At 41.0% G+C, this 25,290-nt stretch overlaps 1 protein-coding gene and 1 long non-coding RNA gene across 6 annotated transcripts in view; one reads left to right on the top strand and one right to left on the bottom strand.

Annotated features, from left to right (window-relative positions):
* tbx4 (T-box transcription factor 4) overlaps nt 1-25,290 on the bottom strand; it is a 42,238-nt gene that overhangs the window by 6,480 nt on the left and 10,468 nt on the right. For all 4 annotated transcript variants that reach the window (XM_047391226.1, XM_047391227.1, XM_047391224.1 and 1 more), the window contains 2 exons: nt 19,724-19,843; nt 9,030-9,177 (listed from right to left, as the gene is read on the bottom strand). In XM_047391226.1, coding sequence (XP_047247182.1) covers nt 9,030-9,177; nt 19,724-19,843 — 268 coding nt within the window. The remainder of the gene's footprint in view (nt 1-9,029; nt 9,178-19,723; nt 19,844-25,290) is intronic.
* The window catches only part of LOC124883840, a 31,903-nt gene continuing 27,121 nt past the window's right edge, over nt 20,509-25,290 (top strand). For both annotated transcript variants that reach the window (XR_007042335.1, XR_007042333.1), the window contains exons 1-2: nt 20,509-20,614; nt 23,188-23,286. This is a non-coding gene — a long non-coding RNA (uncharacterized LOC124883840). The remainder of the gene's footprint in view (nt 20,615-23,187; nt 23,287-25,290) is intronic.

The following is a 25,290-nucleotide window of genomic DNA, read 5'->3' as shown; positions in this document are numbered from 1 at the left end:
ACCTCTAGAAGTAAACACAGGAAAACATTACCAAGTTGCCATTCACCTCTATCTGCCCACCTTAGGTCTGTGCGTATCCTCACCTCCTCCTGGACCTCCTCCATCACCGAAAACAGTAAGAATCCATCCACTACATTAGTGCATCCTAATTCTACATTTCCGGCTTTAAACTATAACCACTTACCTCTCCTCCTCAGTCCCTAACCAGAACCCTGCCGATATCCCAGAAGAACAATCAACTTGTACATAGTTATCAATAAACCTTTCAAGCCTTCATGTTGTGTACAAAATGCAGCGTTGAGTCAATTTTCAAACCATTATGACAAGAGTATAGCTCTGCAGCATTAAACTTCCCAAGTACTGGCAGCTGCAATTGCAGCAAAATGTGGTTGTACAAATAATTGACTCAGAGTGGCTTAACAGAAATGCACCCCACACTTCTTAGATTTTATTTGTTAATAATGTTGAAAACCAAGCATTATATTCCTTCCACCTCACATTATATGCTTTTAATATATCACAAAATCTTAGTAAAATACAAGTTGGTGGTAACATAGTATGAATCTTAAACAGTCCCCTTTTTAGTTTTTTGTTTGACTTTAAGACGTCTGCCATTACAACATGGATGCATTGTGTGCACAATAAGACTGCATATGTGTAACAAATTTTTGTTTTCTCGTTATAACACATTTCCTGTTTGATTGATTGATGATCATTGATTGATGAGCTACATTACTTTCTTGCATTGTGCATGTCAGGCGCCTTGTTACTTCCCTAAAATCGGACAGCTGATTCAAAAAGCTGCAACCAATGTACTGTCTGGTTCTCTAAAAAGAGAAAGCAATTCTACTTAGTTAGCCTCCCTATATTGGCTTTGAATTGCATTCAAAATCTTACTTATCACATACAGTAGAAGGCCAACAATGCCATCATTTCATATCACTCTGCAGTCATCATGTCTGCATTACCAGAGAAACATACTACTCCCTGGATTTACAAGTCCAGATTAGGAGACAGAGCCTTTAACTTTTAGGCTTCTCTCCTGTGGGACACCCAGTTTTCTGTGTGGAAATTCTGTGATTCTGACACCGTCTCTGCTTTTAGTCTTGAAACCTTTTATTTAGTATGTACCCTTTAAGTCTTTCTTACTGCCTTTTTATTTGTTAACTTTAAAAGGTTTTTTATATACCCAGGTTTTATACTTTAAATTATCCTTTGTGTTTTGTTCTTCGAGACATTTTGAGTTGCATTTGGCTTGAAATGTATTATACAAATAATATATATGAAGTGATTAATTAAATAAATAATTTGCTGATGTAACACTGATTATAGAGTACAAGCTTAGAATAATTTAAATGAATGAAAAATAAACATTTATTTATTAATATTTCTGTTTTAACCTCACCAAATGTATTTTTGCAAACACAATAACCTTCAGAATGTTTACAGCACAGTAAACATAATACCTGTCTGAGACTGAAATTTGGCCATAAAAATCCCATGGTAGTGCAATAAGTGCCTATGACCTTGGTTTACATTACTGTTTTTGTGCCACAGCCATGGGATGAAACATGGACTGAGAGACTGATAAAACTCTGAATCCCAGAATGCACCACATTAACCTACCTTAAGTATAGCCCAGGAAGAAGTATTTACTAACCACCGGGAACTGACATGGGGAAAAAAACCATACATAGCATGCGCACAAAATACTAATTTGTGCCCAAGAAATGTCCTGACCTGGCAGAAGTGGACTACTTCTTCGAAACGTGGATCCACAGTTGAATATGATTTGATTTCTGTGTTTCCATTGATTGTAGACCAGCCAAAAATTAATTATGATCTTCTGTATTTGCATCCAGCCTTCATATCACAGTGGTAATTAAGATAAGCTGTCTTAAACCTTTTTTTCTGATGTTCTGCACAAAATGAATCTGAGCCAAAGATTCCCTTAGAAGAGACGGTGCCACTGATCACGTAGAGTGAAGCGGCCTCCTCCTTCTACTGTCCTGAGAGGAGGAAAGTGTAAGCCTACCTAATTTGACCTAGTTTCAAATTGCTTAAGACAAACCGTGGTTCTTAAACATAAATATTTGCACTGAGCAGTGATATCAATGCCTCATTTTAATGGTTATGGTTCATTTCTCTGTTGTGTTTTTATAGGTCATTAGATTTTCATGTTCTTTTTTGCTTAGTAGTTTTAGTTGAGTGTTTCTAGTCTAGTTAAAGAGCTGAAATATTTTAACTTTTAGTTAGATTATTTTATAAATAAATTCCTATATTTTGGAGAGAAACTGTTGTGTGTTTATTCTGTATATGTGTGCGGGGCTTGCTGTTAACTGAATGCCAGAGCTTGGATCTCTTTTTTGCTCTATTGTTCTATAACACCTCGTCATATTGGGCTGGAATTCACAGGACAGTACCAGACAGGCTGAAAGTTGTTTGCCTAATGATTCCTGATCAGGTGGTGCCCTGATGTGTTAATCTGACCAAAAATGATATGTTTTAGCTTTATCAGTGATTCTGTTCATTATAATTGTTAATAGTTGCCAACAGTTAAACCAATCACTGTTGCCCAACAGCGGGGTTCTGATTTATTAGTCTGATTGGAAATTTAATAGATGAATCTATAATTCATAGACAAACTGTTAACTTTGAATTATAACTATTAATAGTTGCTAATAGCCAAACCAAGCATATTGTTGCACAACATTGTAATCCAGCTTTGATACAGAACAGATGAATTTTAGCACTGCTGGATCACATCTATTCCACCAATAGACAGAAAACCAAACACTTCCTCCTACATTTTCCTTTGAATCAGAGCCTTTCACAGTGAACCCTGTGGGAATCATTGAGAAAAGTGATCACCATCCTTGCATATTTCATCTGACTTGATGGGAACTCTGATACATGTGTAGTAAGTGACGTGTTGAGCATGCACACGTTTAGGTTGTTAGGTGGCTGCAGGTCAGCTCACTAACATCACTCTGCTCATCGCAGCTCAGCGCTGTGCCCAGTCAGGCATTTGCAGCAGTAGTGCAGGGTCATCACTGGTCCAGCCCTGTCAGCCATAATAAACATCAAGCTCCGCTCCCCCTCTCCACTTGCCAGACACTCTCCTGAGAAGCATTCTCCTCAAGGGGGCTTCCAAAAAGAGGCAAAGGTTGAAGAGGGTGTGGGCTGCTTGGCTCGAGTCGAACACTGAACGGCTCCATTCCCATTTCTCCTGTTGCTGAGGCAGGGTGGAGACTGAAATAAGTTCAGTAGTGTCCTTTATCTGCTCTGCTGTCCTTGAGTGACACTGAAACTCCTTGACCGTTAATGACAGGCTAAAGAAAAAGATTAGCTTTCATCCGGCTGATGTAATTATTGTTGTTGACTGACCAGGATATTGGCTTTGGATGAGTCTGAAAGTTCCCAAAAGAAACCGTTAATCCTGTCACCATATTTGACTGTAATAATGCCTATAGGCTATAGGGATGTAAGTAAGAGTAATTTACAAGTCCGTGTTAATATGACGGAATGACAAAAATTTAGCTTAATATAAAGAGAAAACAGTTTCCACTCTTTGCCTGTGATGGAACACAAATTCAGGCAGTGGATGGAAATAGAAAGTAAGTACTGCCAAACTTTAAAAAACTTGCTGTATAGCAAAAGTACATAAGTAGCATTGGAACAGTAACAATGATTATTGTGTAACTGAATATAAAGTCCTGCTTAAGAGAAAACTAAATGCCCAAATCAAACAGCAGTTAAATGGAAATCTCTGATGTTTTGAAGCGAGGCTCTGCTGAGAATAATTTGAGATCTAATATGAGTCTCAATCTCTGTGACTTGGACTAAAGACTTCTCTGAAGCTAGCTATATAATTACAAAGAAATTTCTTGTTCTGTTCATTCACAGATTTAACGTTCGCTCTATATGAAATATGAAATTCCTCCAACTCAAAGCGAGAAGAAAACCCTCCAAGGCGTATATAGAACAGTTTAATGAACACAACTTATGACAAAAGCAAAAAAACACTTTTATTCATTTAGAAATTCCATCCAGATTAAGTCTGAATATCTTTTTTATTAAATTTTTTTAAACATAAATCTGTTTTTATTTTTCTAATGGATAAATTATTAGGCTTCATTAGATTTTTCTGTCCATGTGTTAAATTAGGCCTAAGGACAGACAGTAGTGGATTTACGTTACAGAAGGACTAGATAGAATGCGTTAGAGAGGTAGTCTTGGTCTTGGACAAATGACTTGTGAACATCAACACATTTTAACCATCTAAAAATAACAGCTTGTTAAGTGTTGTCATATTTGCATTAGGTGGTTATTTATGTTAAAGCCTAATGTTATTTACAGCACAGCCTGTGGTAGGCCACAGTACCAAACCTTTCTATGTGAAAATAATTTTTTTACGTTTTATGTACAACAGCAACTATCTGGTGGAAAAATTAGCCATTGTAAAAAAAATCTCTGAAATAGTTTACTTAAACTGCCATATTATCTTTTTTTATACTTTGCATTACTTAATTACAATATGTAAAATGTTGAGTGCTCATAAGCTCTTAGTTGAACCCCAATTCAAAAACGCTTAGCTGTTTGTTCAAAACAGACAACAGAGCCAGGTTAAAGATTTGACAGAATGAGAATCAAGCTAGTCAATACTTGATGCTATCTAATGTATCTCCATACATTTGAACTTGTTCACACATAGTCACATTTAAACCACAAAATCTTTCTTTGGGATTTTATAAGACAGACCAACACAAACTAGTTCTCAGTTTCACCTCCACCTCAGTCTCAAGGATTTTGCAGCTTCTAACAGGTTTTCTTCTGTATTTTGTTCCATCCATCTTCCTGTCAACTATGACCGGATTCTTGTTCCTGCTGAAGAAAAGCATTCCCACACCATGATGCTGCCACCACCATATTTTACAGTGGGGATGGTATGTTCAAGTTGATGTGGAGTGTATAGCTTTCTACCAAAAATAGTATTTTGCACGGAGGCCAAAAACCTCTGCGTTTGCTGTACCCCTACATGGTTTGCGGCAAACTTCAAACTAGGCTTTTTATGACTTTCTTTCAACCACTCTCCCATAAAGGCTACATTTGTGGAGTGCAAGACTAATAGCTGTTCACAGATTCTCCACCTGAGCTGTAGATCTCCGTAGCTGCTCCAGAGTTACCATGAACATCTTTGTTGTTTCTCATTAATGCTCTCCTTGTGCGGACTTTAGGTGGATGGCCATGTCTTGGTAGGCTGGCAGTTGTACCATACTCAGATGATGGGTTCAACAGAGCTCTGGGATATGTTCAAAGCTTTGGATATTGTTTTATAACCCAACATTATCTGAAATTCATGTGCTATAAATATCATTTATAGATATGACTACTGTAAGACACAGTAAAATCAAGTTAGATATGCCCTCGCAGCCTAGCGACTAAGATATAATCAAAACACATTTTCAGCCGAACTCAGATACTCTAATGTATTTTGAGGAAATAACATGCCAGTACAACATAAACAAAAAGTATCTTTTTAAATACCTTCAACTTAGACATTTTATCAGAACTAACCAGCATAGTCTAACTAAACCACAAAAAACTGTTTTGGAAAAAACTGTCTGTAAAATAGTATGGGCAAAGGTGCTATATCAGAACCATATGGCTTGTTATTGTCCAACTCAGCTGACAATTCTGATACTGAGTAGAGGGTGTGGAATGACGAGAGGAGAGAGGATCGGGAATTAGCATGTACAAAAGCACATAAGCAACTTGTCAATACTAGATTTAGGCTCCTTTAGTATATGGCTCATGGGAATGAATGTGACACCAGAAAAATTGCATAGATATAATCGAAATGTACCTGACATATGTTCTAAGTGTACCAATGCTAAAGGAACATTGTTCCATCGTATGTGGCAATGCCCTGAAGTGGGACTTTTCTGGGACGAGGTTAAGAGATCTGTAGAGACAATTATCTCAAACGATATTCCAAAAAATCTTGTGCTTTTTATAATAGGATTATACAGAAAGTACCAATTTACAAAAGGTTGGCAAATAATGAAAAATATATCTGTTACAAGCTAAAAGAACACTTGTGATATTTTGGAATAAAAAAATCATAGGTCCAAGTTGGTGCACTGGATGAAACACAATGTTTCCCCTGGAAAGGATTACATGCTTTAAAAAGGGAAAGTTGTCCATGTTTGAAGAAGTGTGGTGACCATTCAAATACTTTGTGGATAATTTTAATTTAATAGAAGATTCTGAAGATGACCAATTATAATTTGTTACTGCAAACCTGTGGAGGCATAATATTTATTTATTACATGCCTGGCTGTATAAAAATGTGAATCCAAATTTATATCTGGGAAGGTTAGACATTTGTTATTGTGATTGTATATATTTTGTTTCTGTTTATTTTCATGTTTCTGGGTATATATTTTTTAGTTTTATTGTATGTCCTTTTCTTTTTGTATGATGCAATTCTTCAGCAAAATGTTGGGTAACTGTCACGGAGTGACATTTTGGACTTTGTTTTATGGTTTCTTGTGATGGTTTATTTTGCTTAGATGTTTCTATTTTGGTTTTTGTATCATGTTTTCTTTTCTCCCTCTTCCGCCTCCTAGTGTTTACTTCTTAAGTTATTTTATGGTTGTTTTCTTATTACTTGGTATGGTTTATTATTATTATTATTCTTATTATTATTGTAATTATTATAGTTCTTGGTCTTCCCTGGATTCTCTAGTTTAATTTCTCTTTAGTATCTTTGTGTTTAATTGTGTTTTATTATTTGTTCCTTTGCACTCTTCTTGTTTACTAGTTTATTTTCTGTTTCCTTTCCAGTTAATTCAGTCAGTGTGGTTAGGTTTGTTTTCAGGTTTTCTTTATGGGTTCTTAGTTTGTTCTCAGGGTGTTATTGTTGTTCCTATGTTCCCTCTAGTTTTCTCTGTTTAGTCATGATTATTCTAGTTTTCTTATTCCCCATTTGATTATTTATCTTTGTCTATAGGTTTGCTTGCTCTGTGTTTCTGTTTATTGTTTATTAGTTACTTTGTCCATCCTCAGTCTTTGTATTTGTTTCACCTGTTCCTTCTGCCTCCTTGTCACACCTGTTCCCTGTTTTCTCTGATTACCTGTCCTTTGTTATCCCTCAGTATATAAGTTGGTTTTGTGTCATTGTTTGTTGCTGGTTCCTTGTGTTCGTCATACCTCGTTCTCGTCCATGATTATGTTTTGTTTATTTGCCACGTCTTGCCTTGGGAAACCTGCAGTGATTTTGCTACGTTTTTTGACTTTGTAAATAAATCTTTGAATTACAAAGATGATCCTGCCGAGCTCTTGTCTGCACTTTGGTCCGATCCACAACCACTTCGTGACAGTAACATTGAATTTGGGTATACCGTTATGGTTGTACTATACTTATGCAAAAATCAACAATGTTATAAAGAAACATTTTTAGATGTATTTGACCTTTTGAATATCTGTAACACAATGATAGAACTTCGCGACACCTCAAAGATTCTATACATGTAAACATGTCTTTGCTAATCTGTACTTTAGAGTTGTCATTTTACTGTTCACAAAACTGCTGGAGAGGAAGATTAGAATTGCTGTCATACATTCTTTCATTAACATAATTGGCAGTGATAGGAGAGTCCTGCTCCACCTTGAAAGGCAACACTTTTCTACACACCTCATGGTCCAGACGTCATCTGGCCCCTGCTTGGCCTCTAACTTGTTCTGTCCTCATTAGTCGCCCTTATCACTGCCCAGGAACTCAACTCAATGTGACAACAGGCTCCACCACTGATCTGAGAGGTTATGAACCTAATGAGCCCGCCCATTGATGGGATGGCTTCAGACAAGCTATCCCAGAGTTCCCCTGGGGAGAGCTGCCACAGTCACACTCTTCACCTCCTCTAGCAGTCTCCTCTACATTGCTCCATTCTTTGTCCCCTAGCCCTCATTCACTCTTTCCATTCCATCACTCAGAGCTCAGCTTATGAAAAACCCCTCCATCATGTTGCTGCTCATGTATCTATCAATCTGGCAATATTAGTCTGTATAGTATACACACTGGGCTGTTAGAAGTGTATTCTGACATTAAAACTTGAAATAAAAAAACTGCCTTGGATGATCATTTGGTTTTCTTTATCTTAAAACAACCTGACCTAAAAAAGGCTTGATTTTGTACTTTTAAACTTTTTTATTAACAGACAGGTTTGTGCAGATAGCTGTAAGTACATTTTAAATAGGACTCTGCCTTCTACTGGTTTTCTTTGTAGTCATTAATTTAGATTTCAGAATGGACTCAAGTAGTTTTTTATTTCTGGAACAATGTCATAGATTTTCAAACTGTTTGCATGTGTGTGTGTGCGTGTGTGGTAACCATCAGCAGATGTATTTTAGATTAACGGGAGCACAGCTACTCATTTCTGTCGTTCCTGTTGCTTTAACTTTTTCTTCACCTATTTGCTTGTGCCGGTCCTGGAATGTGTGACATTGTTATGCATTTTTTCAGCATGATATTTAGAGGCAAAAACTATAATATCTGTGTCATGTTCCGTAGTTTTTATTGTTTTCTAAATGCTCACTTATTTGAAACCTTCTGGGATTTTAGGTGTTCATCCTCCTTGAGGGTTTGGTTTACTTCCAACTCTCATTTTTCCTTTGTACATTCAGTTACATTTCTTCTCTTGCTTTTAGTAACTGACCGATATGATAGTTATCACCTGCATCAGTACATGTACCACCCAGTTTGTTTGTTCATTGTCACATAGTTGATTTAGATTCTGTCCTGGCTCGTGCTCTACACAGCTTGGGATACTGCATGGATTTATGCTAGACTTAGATTCCACCCATTGCCTTGAAGCCATTTAGGTGTATTCCTTTGGGTTGTCAATAAATTATACATTTGTTTTTGACCTGCATGCCTTCTGGTCTTGAGCTGCCATCTGGTTCTTTCAGAACTCACTAAGCTGAGTGATATAGATCATTTTTAATGTCCTCTGATAGGTACTCACATGTCCAAATGGGTCCAGGTGATTATTTGTTAGTTTTAGCTTCTGAAATGACACCAGTTGCCGCATCCAATGAGCTCCTGTTGCAGGGGAGTCCGGATGCACATAGAGTCTGCCAGGCATTGCGGGTTCAGCCTTTCCAGCCACCATCCTGAAAACAGATTGAGAGCGATGTGTTGTGGAATCATATTATATTTGTCATATATTGGTAACTCTTTACACTTGTTGGCTCTCCTGCAGCAGGTCTCTCATTATTCACTCTTGGGGGTACAGACTCTTCCCTTGTTTTGCTCATGCACCATACATTCAGACCCAAACTTATTAATTTTGGACATATCTGGCCTATTTTCAGTGAAAAGGAAATGGGGGGTTTCCCCTGTTCTCATACAGTAACACCTATTTCTTATAACTGCAGCTGTCCTGGCTGCGTGAGGCCACAGATTCTTGGGTAAACCTGACTCAATCAGCATACATAGGGCCATTTCAAAGAGTGTGCGCCAATTCCTCTCTGCAGTCCCATTTTGATGGGGAGAATAGGCCGCTGACCTCTCATGCTTTATAGCCTTGTCCCTCAACAATGACTGATACTCCTCTGACACAAACTCTGTCCCATTATCTGATCTCAGACGTTTTACTTTACCTTAAGGTGCTGTGTATGCCAAGAACTGCTTAGCTGCCTCAACTGCTTTGTTTTTGTTCCTAAGGACACATGATGTCACACATAAATGGCACCAGAAAAATCATCTGTGAAAGTGATAGCATATTTGTACTCTTCAAATGACTGTGGTGCAATACGTCCACACAGGTCTGTGCGTACTTGCTCTAATGGCTCCTTGGCCCTCACATCGCTTTGTCTGTTCCTGCTTTGAGAAAATTTACCCTCTAGACAAATTTCACATTGGTTATGTCTACACAGAACTTTTTCAAGTTTTACAACATCATCATAGTTGCAATGACCTATTATCTCATGCCATGTTTTAAGATCCAACGATACATTGCAGGAATCCTCACTGCTTACATCTTTCTGTGTGACATTGTCCAAATAGTACAGTCTGTCCTTTACCTTCATTTTACACGTTGTGCTGTCAGGAAGAACCATTTTATTGTTATTCTCCTCGAAGTTGAACCTTGCACCTTTTGAAACTGCTGCATCCACAGATAGGATGTTCTGTGGGTATCCTGGAATCAGGAGAGCGTCCATGAACTTGACACTCACCGCTTTCCCGTTGCCGTTGGTCAACTCAATCTGCGCGTCCCCTTTCCTCAGGACACTGCCTGTAATCCGTGTCCCATCCGACAGCTGCATCACATGTTCTTGGGCTGGAATGTCTTGTCAAATCTGATGAACGCATCCTTGTTGGTAATGATGTGGGCAGAGGCACTGCTGTCCACTTGTAGACCATGCTGCTGTGTGCCGTGGGGTTGCCATTAACTCACCCGGAGCACAAACGTTTCTTCTTCATTTGGGGATTTATGCCTCTCTTTAACACAAAAGCTTCGTTGTCCAGTGTCTGTAATGGTGGCCACCTTGTTTCCATTTTGTGTGCTAGTCACGCTCCGCTGAGTTTTCTTGTCTTTGTTTCTGCAATATTTTGCTTTATGTCCCGTTTTCTCACAAATAAAGCATTCTCCACCAAAATACAGTGCCTTGCGAAAGTACTCGGCCCCCTTGAACTGGTCAACCTCTTGCCACATTTCAGGCTTCAAACATAAAGATATAAAATTCTAATTTTTTGCGAAGAATCAACAAGTGGGACACAATTGTGAAGTGGAATGAAATTTATTGGATGTGTCAAACTTTTTTAACAAAATAAAAAACTGAAAAGTGGGGCGTGCAATATTATTCGGCCCCCTTGCATTAATACTTTGTAGCGCCTCCCTTTGCTGCAATTACAGCTGCAAGTCACTTGGGGTTTGTCTCTATCTGTTTTGCACATCGAGAGACTGAAATTCTTCCCCATTCGTCCTTGCAAAACAGCTCGAGCTCAGTGAGGTTGGATGGAGAGCATTCATGAACAGCAGTCTTCAGCTCTTTAAAACAGATTCTCAATTGGATTCAGGTCTGGACTTTGACTCGGCCATTCCAACACCTGGATACGTTTATTTGTGAACCATTCCATTGTAGATTTGGCTTTATGTTTTGGATCATTGTCTTGTTGGAAGATAAATCTATCTCTGTCCCAGTCTCAGGTCTCTTGCAGACTCCAACAGGTTTTCTTCCAGAATGGTCCTGTATTTGGCCCCATCCATCTTCCCATCAATTTTGACCATCTTCCCTGTCCCTGCTGACGAAAAGCAGGCCCAAACCATGATGCTGCCACCACCACGTTTGACAGTGGGGATGGTGTGTTCAGGGTGATGAGCTGTGTTGCTTTTACGCCAAACATATCGTTTTGCATTGTGGCCAAACAGTTTGATTTTGGTTTCATCTGACCAGAGCACCTTCTTCCACATGTTTGGTGTGTCTCCCAGGTGGCTTGTGGCAAACATTAAACGAGACTTTTTATGGATATCTTTGAGAAATGGCTTTCTTCTTGCCACTCTTCCATAAAGGCCAGATTTGTACAGTGTACGACTGATTGTTGTCCTATGAACAGACTCTCCCACCTCAGCTGTAGATCTCTGCAGTTCATCCAGAGTGATCATGGGCCTCTTGGCTGCATCTCTGATCAGTCTTCTCCTTGTTCAAGATGAAAGATTAGAGGGACGGCCGGGTCTTGGTAGATTTGCAGTGGTCTGATACTCCTTCCATTTCAATATGATTGCTTGCACAGTGCTCCTTGGGATGTTTGAAGCTTGAGAAATCTTTTTGTATCCAAATCCGGCTTTAAACTTCTCCACAACAGTATCTCGGACCTGCCTGGTGTGTTCCTTGGTCTTCATGATGCTCTCTGCGCTTTGAACAGAACCCTGAGACTATCACAGAGCAGGTGCATTTATACGGAGACTTAATTACACACAGGTGGATTCTATTTATTATCATCAGTCATTTGGGACAACATTGGATCATTCAGAGATCCTCACTGAACTTCTGGAGTGAGTTTGCTGCACTGAAAGTAAAAGGGCCGAATAATATTGCACGCCCCACTTTTCAGTTTTTTATTTTGTTAAAAATGTTTGACACATCCAATAAATTTCATTCCACTTCACAATTGTGTCCCACTTGTTGATTCTTCACAAAAAATTTGAATTTTATATCTTTATGTTTGAAGCCTGAAATGTGGCAAGAGGTTGAAAGTTCAAGGGGGCCAAGTACTTTCGCAAGGCACTGTATGTCTTCTCCTTCTCTTTAAACTTAGGCCTGGATGCTCTGAAATTAGCGGTCATTATTTCATCTGTTCAGGGCCTTCTGCGGTAGCGCAAGGTGCTTTCAAAACTTTTCAGCCTTACCTTGAACTCATTGAAGGTCAACATGTCCTTTGTCTGAGTGACATGTACAGAAAATGGGTTGTAATCTTCCGTGAGTCCTTTTAGTACCATCGCTGTCAGAAGTGCATCACAAAGGGTCTCTTTAGCTCTGTTTAACGCAGCCACTATCTTTTCAACACGGGCTAGGTAGTCCGCTAATGCTTCCCCATCAGCTACAGGTCCTTCTCAAAATATTAGCATATTGTGATAAAGTTCATTATTTTCCATAATGTCATGATGAAAATTTAACATTCATATATTTTAGATTCATTGCACACTAACTGAAATATTTCAGGTCTTTTATTGTCTTAATACGGATGATTTTGGCATACAGCTCATGAAAACCCAAAATTCCTATCTCACAAAATTAGCATATAATTAAAAGGGTCTCTAAACGAGCTATGAACCTAATCATCTGAATCAACGAGTTAACTCTAAACACCTGCAAAAGATTCTTGAGGATTTTAAAACTCCCAGCCTGGTTCATCACTCAAAACCCCAATCATTGGTAAGACTGCCGACCTGACTGTTGTCCAGAAGGCCACTATTGACACCCTCAAGCAAGAGGGTAAGACACAGAAAGAAATTTCTGAACGAATAGGCTGTTCCCAGAGTGCTATATCAAGGCACCTCAGTGGGAAGTTTGTGGGAAGGAAAAAGTGTGGCAGAAAACGCTGCACAACGAGAAGAGGTGACCGGACCCTGAGGAAGATTGTGGAGAAGGGCCAATTCCAGACCTTGGGGGACCTGCGGAAGCAGTGGACTGAGTCTGGAGTAGAAACATCCAGAGCCACCGTGCACAGGCGTGTGCAGGAAATGGGCTACAGGTGCCGCATTCCCCAGGTCAAGCCACTTTTGAACCAGAAACAACGGCAGAAGCGCCTGACCTGGGCTACAGAGAAGCAGCACTGGACTGTTGCTCAGTGGTCCAAAGTACTGTTTTCGGATGAAAGCAAATTCTGCATGTCATTCAGAAATCAAGGTGCCAGAGTCTGGAGGAAGACTGGGGAGAAGGAAATGCCAAAATGCCAGAAGTCCAGTTTCAAGTACCCACAGTCAGTGATGGTCTGAGGTGCCGTGTCAGCTGCTGGTGTTGGTCCACTGTGTTTTATCAAAGGCAGGGTCAATGCAGCTAGCTATCAGGAGATTTTGGAGCACTTCATGCTTCCATCTGCTGAAAAGCTTTATGGAGATGAAGATTTCATTTTTCAGCACGACCTGGCACCTGCTCACAGTGCCAAAACCACTGGTAAATGGTTTACTGACCATGGTATCACTGTGCTCAATTGGCCTGCCAACTCTCCTGACCTGAACCCCATAGAGAATCTGTGGGATATTGTGAAGAGAACGTTGAGAGACTCAAGACCCAACACTCTGGATGAGCTAAAGGCCGCTATCGAAGCATCCTGGGCCTCCACAAGATCTCAGCAGTGCCACAGGCTGATTGCCTCCATGCCACGCCGCATTGAAGCAGTCATTTCTGTAAAAGGATTCCCGACCAAGTATTGAGTGCATAACTGTACATGATTATTTGAAGGTTGACGTTTTTTGTATTAAAAACACTTTTCTTTTATTGGTCGGATGAAATATGCTAATTTTGTGAGATAGGAATTTTGGGTTTTCATGAGCTGTATGCCAAAATCATCCGTATTAAGACAATAAACGACCTGAAATATTTCAGTTAGTGTGCAATGAATCTAAAATATATGAATGTTAAATTTTCATCATGACATTATGGAAAATAATGAACTTCATCACAATATGCTAATATTTTGAGAAGGACCTGTATATTTTATTGGAATTTTATGTGATAGATCAACACAATGTATTGTGTAATGGTAAAGTGGAATGAAAATGATAGGAGATTTTGAATTGTTTTCCAAGTACTAATCTGAAAAGCATGGTGTCTATTTGTATTCAACCCTTTTTAAACACTCTCGTCTTGTCTCGTCTCGTCTCTCGTTGTCTTCCGCTTATCCGGGACCGGGTCGCGGGGGCAGCAGACTCAGCAGAAACACCCTGACGTCCCTCTCCCCAGACACCTCCTCCAGCTCCTCCGGGGGAGCCCAAGGTGTTCCTAGGCCAGCCGAGAGACATAGTCCCTCCAGCGTGTCCTGGGCCGTCCCCTGGGCCTCCTCCTGCTAGGACGTTCCTGGAACACCTCCCGAGGAAGGCGTCCAGGAGGCATCCGGTATAGTTGCCCGAGCCACCTCAACTGGCTCCCCTCGATGTGGAGGAGCAGCGGCTCTACTCCGAGCCCCTACCGCATGGGCGAGCTCCTCCCCCTATCTCTAAGGGAATGCTCGGCCACTGCTTGTTTCCGGGATCTCGTTCTTTCGGTCATGACCCAAAGTTCATGGCCATAGGTGAGGGTAGACCAACCATTAAATCGAGAGCTTCGCTTTTCGGCTCAGCTCACTCTTCACCACAACGGACCAGCACAGCACCCCCTCTGCGTCAGCCACACGGATCCGTCTGTCAATCTCCCGCTCCATTCTTCCCTCACTTGTGAACAAGACGCCGAGATACTTGAACTCCTCCACTTGAGGCAGGAACTCCCCTCCAACCTGAAGAGGACAAGCCACTCTTTTCCAGTCGAGATCCATGACTTCGGACTTGGAGGAGCTTATCTTCATCCCAGCCGCTTCACACTCGGCTGCGAACCGCCCCAGCGCATGCTGTAGATCAGGGACGTGCACAGATAAACGCTAGGTGGTGCTAGAGCACCTGCCCTTTTATCCTTTCGAGAAAAAAGTGCCCTCCTGAAATCTTTTTCTTACACACTGTATAGTGTGGGGCCCAAGGTAAAATTTCTGAATTTAAAGGCCTATAATACCAGTGCCCCATGTTTTGAAATCCCCACCCCCCCACCCCCCCTTCGCCAACACACATACGTGTCCCGCCTCGTGTGTATCTCAGCGGAGACGGGCTATGTGCAGAGCGGAGAGTTGGACCTGCGCTGGTCCAGCTTACCTCTTCTCTCCTCCCCTCCGCCGTCAGATAGAGCCCAGACCTGCCGACAGGCTGGCTAACCAGCCAGGAGACAAATAAAACAAATATACTTACTTCCTAAACTTCAGATGAAAAAGTTAAAACTTCACCTGCTACCATTTTATCTAAACAGAACAGGCCAATCAATGGCATACCTTTACCCGCTATGTCTTCTATGGCCGCCACCAGGCGCCAGGAGAATGTCTACAATTTAACTCTTAGATTAAATTAGAATAAATAAATAAATTCAAATCTATCTCATAGATGTCGGTATTACATCTGCTATTATGGTCCATGATGACTTCTGTTAGACTCATGTTTTTTTTTTATTGCAAATGCAGCCAAATGAGCTGGTTAACATTACAATTCATACACAACTAAAATACCTTTAATAAAGTTCAGTAAATGTGGGGCATGTAGGCTAAGTTGTATTTTCTACTTCTGTGTGTGTAAAAATGATGATGTGATTAGAATATTTTATTTTCTAAATAGCAGACATCTTATCAATTCTCAGGACTTGTAATCTGATTAATTTTTATTCTCTAAGAATAATTTCTGTCATATATCACGCTGGCTACATGCAGAAGTATAGATGATTTTTCTTATGATCATATTCTCTGATGTTGGTTTCATTTTGACAATAAAGATTTTATAACTCATGTTCTGGGTATATTTGATTTATGGTGTAGAATGGTCACTGGTTACTGAAGATAACTCATTTAGTGTGACCTACTTGGTAAATTTGGCAGTGTAACCTGCTTTGCTACAACATAAGGTTATTTGGTGCAGAAGACATTTTGTGATAAAAGTACAAAATGATATAGTCAAGACAAACACGCTGTGCTCAGTGTGTAAAAAGACAAAAAAAAAAAGAAGGATAACGTAAGTTTCAAATTTGACTCAGGAAGTTCAGGTTGTCAATCAGTAATCTAACTTTAAATCAGCCAATGATAATTTTGTTGCCTTATTAATCTTAAGAATTTTGTCAAATGCATTCTTGTTTTGAGTTTTTTTTCCTGGGTGGTCATTTCCCTTCAACCCACAGGACAGTTTGCTTAGTAATACATATAAATTATGTTCATGTTGTGCCTGTAATAAATCTCACACTACAAAGGCAATCGACAGTTCCATGTGCCGCACAAGGTGTCCTTTTTTTCCACTTGAGAACCTGCCCCCCAAAATGTCTTTGCATGCCACTGCTGTAGATCTTGGCTAGAGGGGGCCGGCAGGACCACGTCATCTGCAAAAAGAAGAGACGAAATCCAATGGTCCCCAAACCAGACCCCACCTGGCCCTTGGCTGCGCCTAGAAATCCTGTCCATAAATGTTATGAACAGGACCGGTGACAAAGGACAGCCCTGGCGGAGTCCAACATGCACCGGGAACAGGTCCGACTTAGTGCCGGCAATGCAGACCAAACTCATGCTCCGCATGTACAGACACCGGATGGCCCCTAATAAAGGGCCTCCGATTCCATACTCCTGGAGCACCCCCCACAGGGCACCACGAGGGACACAGTCAAATGCCTTCTCCAGGTCCACAAAAGACATGTGGACTGGTTGGGCAAACTCCCTGTAGAGGGTATAGAGCTGGTCCAGTGTTCCACGGCCGGGACGAAAATCACACTGCTCCTCCTGAAGCCGAGGTTAGACTATTGGCCGGACTCTCCTCTCCAACACCCTGGTGTAGGCCTTACCAGGGAGGCCGAGGACTGTGATTCCCCTGTAGTTGGAAAACACCCTCCTGTCATCCTACTTATGAAGGGGGACCACCACCCCAGTCTGCCAGTCCAGAGGCACTGTCCCCACCCGCCATGCAATGTTGAAGACACCCTCATGAGGACAGTTACATCGAGGCACGTGATGTCGCCTGGTACGGCGGAGCCGGGGTCCCACCCTGGAGCCAGGCCTGAGGTCGGGACTCTTCAAAGAGCGCCTAGTGGCTGGGTTGCTCCTCGTGGGACCCGGCCGGGTCAAGCCCGAATGAGAGACGCGAGGCCATCCACCAGTGGGCCCACCACCTGCAGGGGCAACCATGAGGGACTGGTGCACAGAGGATTGGGCGGCAGACGAAGGTGGAGACCTCGGCGGCCCGATCCCCAGATGCTTAGGCTGGCTCTAGGGACATGAAATGTCACCTCGCTGGGGGGGAAGGAGCCTGAGCTTGTGTGGGAGGTTGAGAGATATCAACTAGAAATAGTTGGGCTCACCTCCACGCACAGCGTAGGCTCTGGAACCCATCTCCTCGAGAGAATCTGGACTGTCTTCTACTCTGGAGTGGCCCACAGGGAGAGGCGGCGGGCTGGGGTGGGTTTGCTTGATGCCCCCCAGCTCTGCCGTCTTGTGTTGGGGTTTACCTCAGTGGATGAGAGGGTCGCATCCCTGCGCCTTAGGGTTGGGGACAGGTCTCTGACTGTTGTTTCAGCCTACGGGCCGAGCGGTAGTGCGGACTACCCGGCCTTCTTGGAGTCCCTGTTGGGGGTGCTCGATAGTGCCCCTCCCGGGGACTCCATTATTCTGCTGGAGGACTTCAATGCCCACGTGGGAAGCAACAGTGACACCCGGAGAGGCGTGATCGGGAGGAATGGCCTCCCCGATCTGAATCCGAGTGTTGTTTCGTTATTGGACTTCTGTGCTAGTCACAGATTGTCCATAATGAACACCATGTTCAAGCATAAGGGTGTCCATCAGTGCACTTGGCAACAGGACACCCTAGGCATGAGGTTGATGATCGACTTAGTTGTCATGTCGTCAGACCTTCGGCCGCATGTTTTGGACACTCGGGTGAAGAGAGGGGCTGACCTGTCCACTGATCAACATCTGGTGGAGGGGGAAGCAGTGCTTCGCCAACACTGTTTACAGTGGGGGTGGGAGGCTGCTGACCTCGACTGGGGACATTATCGGGTGGTGGAAGGAGTACTTCGAGGATCTCCTCAATCCTGCCATCACGCATTCCCTGGTGGAGACAGAGGCTGAGAACTCGGGGTTGGACTCTTTCATCACCCAGGCTGAAGTCACCGAGGTGGTTAAAAAGCTCCGTGGTGGCAAGGCTTCGGTGGTGGATGAGATCCGCCCTGAGCACCTCAAGTCTCTGGATGTTGTGGGGCTGTCATGGTTGACATGCCCTTTTACACTAATACCCTTAAATAAAGTATAATGCAACCAATTGCTTTTGGAACGCCTGTGTAGTAAATACAGTCTACATGTGTGTAATTTAATTTCAGTATCGATCCAGCTGTTCTGTGAAAGTCTTATACTATAGTAAGCTGAACATTTGTGTTTTTAGCTTTTTTAGGGATTACATGTGGATTTGAAAGAAACCTAAGAAATGCCATTCATGTTTATGAAGTAGAGAATATTATTAGTTGAAAATTTGCTACTAAAAAGCTATTTTTTAGCCTGAACATGAATAAACAAAGAGGTAAATATATACAATATCTCTGACTCAAAACAATTCTAGTTTGCAAAGTACCTTGCAACACTTTTTTGGGGAATAAGGGACTTTTGATTCTTCTACAGATGATAGATACAGTGGATAAGAAGACTGAACATGAAAAAAAAAAGGGAGTGGTGACCTAGTGGTTAGAACAGGAGGTTTGTGTTCCAGAGGGGACACAAGAAGCCGGGTTCATATCCCACAGATTGCCACTCTGGGTCCCTGAGCAAGACCCTTAGCCCCAGAATGCTCCTTGGGCGCCGCACAATGGCAGCCCACTGCTCCCTATAAGGGATGGGTTAAATGCAGAGGACAAATTTCGTTGTAATGTACATGTGCAATGACCAATAAAGATGATTTAATTTAAATATTCAGCCCCTCGTCGTAATCCGGTCTCCATCATTTGCATTCAATAGATTGAGTCACTGCTTCCTTTTAATAGGACATGCATCTTGCCTTAATCTTGCTACTATCAATAGGTAACATGACTGAGTAAACCAAATGGGATGACAAGAAGAGAACAGATGTATACCTACTTGTGCAACAGTGGCTGAAACACATCTTTTTGCAGGTAAATTGAGTATACGCCTGTCTTTGCTGGATCTCTATCATTGTATTTTTTATGTGTAAAAACCAAATATGTTGTTCATATAAAGAACTATTTTCTACTTGCTGATATCAACTGATGATACCAACCAAAGGCCACTGGTGGGAAACACTGGTTGATTCAGGAGTGAGTTTTTACTGCTGCTTTAATCTTTAGTTGAGACAAATTTCAATGTATTTCTTATGGAATTCTGACATTAATTGTTTTGTAATTTATCCAATATTTGCTGGGAGGGTTTCTGGTACAACAGACTTACCATTTGTTGTCACAGAATTTGTAGCGGTGGTCATCAGCTGGGACGATGTCAATGAGGAGGATGTATTTGGTCTTGGGGTTCATGCCACTCACTTTAACCTTGTAGCTGGGAAACATCCTCCTGTTGAAAAAATAGAAAGCAGACCATTAGACACACTTTTCAACAGAATGAAAATTTCCAAAAGGATTTGACTTCAGATACAGAAATCATACCATCTGAACTGGCATTAAGGTCATTTCCTGTCTGCTCTTGATTGAATGATTAGCTGCTGTTTTTTTTTTTTTCGTTTTTGTTTATTCATATATTCAAGGTCCTATTCATAACAACTACATTTATTTAATTATTCCTTCATTGCATCAATCTGCCTGATCAGGCCTTGCAGGAAACCCTGGACTGGACACCACAGCATCAAAGGGCAACACAAATACAGGACAGATAATCATGTACACACAAACTCACACCTAGGGGCAGTTATAAACACCAGTCAACCTAGCATGTAGGTTTGGACAGCCAGAGGAAGCTGGAGCACTTGAGAACCTTCTGAGAAAATGCAAACTCCATGCAGAAAGGCCCTTCAGCCATCCATGTTTCCATCCAGATCTAACAATCAGATGGAGCATATGATAAAATGCGGGTTCCAACGATGTTTTGGATCTAAGAGAAGAAATGAGAACTAGAACCATACAACACATTCTACAGCTCCATCTGTAGAATGACTATGCTGTGAATGAAGCTACATATAATTTAAATCATACAATGTTATTATTTAAAACTGTATTCCAGCACAATAACATCAGCTTTCTTATGATGCAATGAATTTCTGTGGCTGGTAATTTTCCGGAGGCTCTTCTGTCTTCTTATGGAACGGAGTGTGTAGGATGAGACAGATAGGTGTGTATTTGTGTTGGTCATGTTTGTTACCAGTAAATGTGCAGTTGAATATCTGATTATTTTGCAGTGGGTGAAAAAATGCTGTTATTCCAACTTATAGCAAACCTTCCCTAAACATAAGATGCAGGCTGCTTTCTGCACATATTATAACAAGAAATATGTAACAGAATCCATTTTCTTAAAATTTTACTCTGCAGTATATCTCTGCAGGCAGCCATTTACAAAGTTTTGCAAAGGGCATAAGGTGTTACAATCAGAAACATCAGTCATTCAGTCAGTCAGTCATTTTCTACCGCTTATTCCATAGTGGGTCACGGGGGAGCTGGTGCCTATCTCCAGCAGAATCCAGCAGAGTTAATATCAGAAACATCAATGACTTTAATCTGTTATTTTGCTTGTTTTTTTAAAAAGACCAAAACAAAGTAGTGCATAATTGTAAATCTTAAGGAAAATTATACATGGTTTTCAATTTCTTAACAAACAAAAATCTGAAACATGCTTTTGCATTCAGACCCCTTCATTCTGCTACCCCTAAATAAAATCCAGCGTAACCAACAGCTTTCAGAGGTCATTTAATTAGTAAACACAGTCCACCTGTTTGTAATTTAATCTCAGTAGAAATCCTGATTATTTGTTTCTGGCCTTTAGCGGTTTGTTATAGAACATTAGATTACAAAACAGCATCATGAAAACCAAGGAACACAGAAGACAGGTCAGGGAAGCATAAAGTTTAGTTTGTAAAACAAATTTTGAACATAGCTCACAGAGCCCTGTCTAATCTGTCATCTAAAAATGTAATGAGGACGGCACAACTGCAAACCTGCTGAGATCAAAGGATATTATGGTGTTACAACGGAATGCAGGCCACATCTTTTCAGATTTCTATTTGTAAAAAAAGTTAAAAAAAACATGCTTCATTTCCCTTCAATTTTACAACAGCTTTGGGAAAACCTCAGGGAAAGTGTGGGATTATCTCTTACCCATTTAATGCTTCAGGACCAAGAGGCAGAATATGCTAATACAGCAGTAAAGTCTATAAAACACATGAAGGCAGCCACATTTGTTGACCTTTTCTGGGAAACCAAAAACATTTTCATTCCTTCTGCACTAAAGGAAACTTTACAAAGAGCTGTCCGCCTTCTTATAAAACCCTAAGTGGTTTTTAATGGCACCCAGCTCGGACAGTTTAAACAGCCCGCTCGTCATTGCTTAAGAGGTTGCAGTCAGTAAGGCCTGCAGTTTATCCGTGGGTATTGCCCATAGCGACGCATTCAAACATTGGACAGCACATTCAGAGCAGGCTTCCATGCCTATCTGGGAGGATGGGAAAGCAACAAAACCATCTTCATACTTGCTCCTCTGATTGGTGCAATTCTTGATCTTCAAAGGCTCATATCGCTGATCATATTACTGTAAATATTCTCTCACGTTAGGCCAAGGGAGGGAGAGGGATTGAAGGCAGGTAATTTAAATCTCTCTCTGAGGCTTCAAATCCAATCAGCGGGACAGATCAGGTCTGCTATCATCCTTGCTGAAAGACAGGTTAATCTTAGGGGAACATTCAAAACAGACCTCTGCTCGTCTCAGACTCCACTCACACCACACAGACAGAGCAGATGGAGGCTTGTGCCAAGACATGTGGGTCTGGATTTGGAGAATATGGTCATAACTACCTCATTGGGGGAGGTGAGGCTCTGCTTTGGCTCTCTGTTTAAATGTGGAAGTGACTCAGTTAAGCCTGGCAAATAAAATGCAGATGAATATGTTAATAAATGCAATAGTAAAAGAATATAAATATTTTTTATCAGGCAGATCCTGCCTCCAAATGTCGGTCTAGCTGTTCATATTATCTACTCAACTAACATTTTTACTTTCAGTCGGCGGCCAGTGATTGTCCTCCAACAGGTAGGTCACTAACTCAGCCCCTAAAATCTTTAAATGTGATCTTAATTATCCCAGACATGTTTTGTTTGCTAGGTTACATGTTGGTTTTTACAAGAAAAGCATTTGAAAAAAAAAAAAAATAGGACCTAACCTAAAGCTACTTTATCATTTTTATAGATAAAAGACAACTAGTTTCACAGGCTTATTGGATTTACCAGTTATTAACTGTTTCATTTATAACAAATAAAAAAAGACTACATAAATTTGCTGAAACAGAAACATCAGCTAAGGTTCGGGTAGCAGCCAATTCTTTGCCGTACTTGTTTCCATGATCTGACCTAAATACATAAACTGGTGTAGTGTTATAGAGGTCATAACCATAATCAAAGAATTCATCATCATAATAATAATGAGAATGATGAAAAGTAAAGAAATTGGAAACTAAAATAGAAGTTGCTGAAGCTGGGAGTGATGCTCTACAAACTGAGGAACGTCAGGACAAACTTTACTATCTAAATGCAGAATAGAATCCCAATATTTTCTGTTGAAAGCAAGAGTTTGGTGACTGTCTCTGTGTGGAGCTCTTATTGATAGGTTTGCCTCTTCTGTTGCTTTAAACTAAAAGAAAACCAAATATTAATACACTAAGTATCAAAAATATATAATGCTGAGATGTTTCTGTATCCCAGTTCTGCTCCTGAACTTGCTGTAACCAACGGGTGAGACCAGCTCTGGTGCAGCTGAGATAAGCAGGGTTACTTCTTACTTTGCTAGATGACCACCCTAAGGTAAGTATAGCCAAATTAACAGCAGAGATGTTGACATTAAATTGTTGACATGCTTAAACAGAACCAGAATTTTACAAAGCAGAACATGACATTTGACTGCAGTTATAAACAGTCTTAAGTCATAAATAGTCTTAAGTTTTGTAATCAGATTCTAAACTTATTTTGCTTTTATTTTTGACAGTTAAAACAGGAACCCCCAACCGTATTAAAATTTAGTTTATGTGAGAAATGAGAACAAGAAAAAAATGAACAGATATAAATAAGATGACAAAGAGCATGTTTCACATGACATCACAGTTTATATAGATTTTAAAGGCTTAAGACTGTGGCTCATTGGGTAGAATAGTCATCTTGCATTTTGAAAATTGTGGGTTCTATCTATTCAGCTTCTATTTCCCCCATAATCTTTGTAGGTTCACGTGGGTGGGGCGGTGGGGTTGGGTTAGGGGCTGTTGTCTATCTCCAGCAGTCATTGAGAGAGAGGTGGGGTACACCTTAGACATAGTTTCTAGTTCCCAGTCCATCACAGGACAACACAGAGATACACAGGACAATTAAGAGGGACCAGTTCATATAACTGTCATGTTTTTGGACTGCAGAAGGACTGCATGTGTGCATGGGGAGAACCTGTAAACTACATGCAGTAAAAAGCCCAGGCTACAATTTGAACCCAGAATCTTCTTGCTGCAGGGCAACAAAGCAACCAACCACAGCACCTAGGAGTCCTGTCCTGTATTATTCAAGTTAAAAACAGAAGAAAAAACACTAACAAAATTAAACAAAATAAAGATGCAATTAGTTTATTGTATTTAGCTGAAACAATTTCATCATTCAGTCTTCCTGGCTATACACCTTTTATCAGTTATAGTGAATCTGAGAAACCTGACAAAGACTTCAGCTGCCACAGCCTCCTCTGGCTAACACCATAGTTTGGAGAGGTCAAAAGGATCAAAGGGATTTTATTGTACAAAGGTGTGAATCAGGAAAAATTGTGTACACTTGACCAACATATTTATTCTGTCTAGAAGTAGTATTGACATTTTGCAGATGTTTCCACTGGTAATTAAAGGGAAAAAATCATTTTCAAATGTATAAAAACTGTGAATTCTTTTTGGTATTGGTTGTGTTGTAAGGAGTAGGATCGCTTAAACTTAATCTTTATTTTCCATAAAAAATATTCAGGCCTATCTAAAATCTCCCGTAACCTTGTGGAAGATCTGATTAAACCAACCTTCAGGCCACAATATAAAAAGGTAGGTTTGGAACTCAAGTCAGCACTGCACATAACCAGTTGGTGGTGGCAGCATTATGCCCTGGGGTCATGAACAGTTCTACATACCTGTCAGGTTTGTCCCAATAGCTTCAGAAGTCAACAAGAAAGGTGAAGATGAAGAGGAATTTTACTGTTCAGGATCACAGTGAGTCCAAACAAATGACAAAATCCACAAAATAAGTTTGGGAATGACTTAGCCACAGTTCAGAACTAAATATGACAAGAAATTGTGCAGGGTCACCTGAAGAGGGATGTGGACAAGAGACGTTCTTACAATCTGATAGATGTGAAGAACGTTCGGAAGGTAGAGTGGCCAAATATTGTCAAGCAAAACATGGGAGCAGATTGAAGTTTGCAGATGACACCCCTGTTATTGTTCTGATCCAGGACAATGACAAGTTTGCGTACAGACAGGAGGTGGATCGGCTGATCCACTGGTGCAGTCAGGACCACCTGGAATTTAACCTGCTCAAGATAGTGAACACTGGACTTCCGGAGAACTCCCCCCACACTGTCTCATCTCACCATCCTCAACAGCACTGTGTCTACTGTCACTTCTGGTTCATAGGAAACACCCTTTCTAGGGACCTGAGATGGTCCTAACACAGACACAGTTGAGAAGAAGGCCCAACAGTGACGGTACTTCCTGTGGCAACAGGAGCTGCTGGTCATCTTCTACACTGCCATCATTCAGTCTGTTCTGTGTTTGTCCATCTCAGCGTGGTCTGGCT

Source organism: Girardinichthys multiradiatus, chromosome 18 (genome assembly GCF_021462225.1).
Source record: "Girardinichthys multiradiatus isolate DD_20200921_A chromosome 18, DD_fGirMul_XY1, whole genome shotgun sequence".
NCBI classification, from domain to species: domain Eukaryota; kingdom Metazoa; phylum Chordata; class Actinopteri; order Cyprinodontiformes; family Goodeidae; genus Girardinichthys; species Girardinichthys multiradiatus.
The sequence above is the reverse complement of the archived record's forward strand: the minus strand, read 5'-3'. Positions and strand labels throughout refer to the sequence as shown.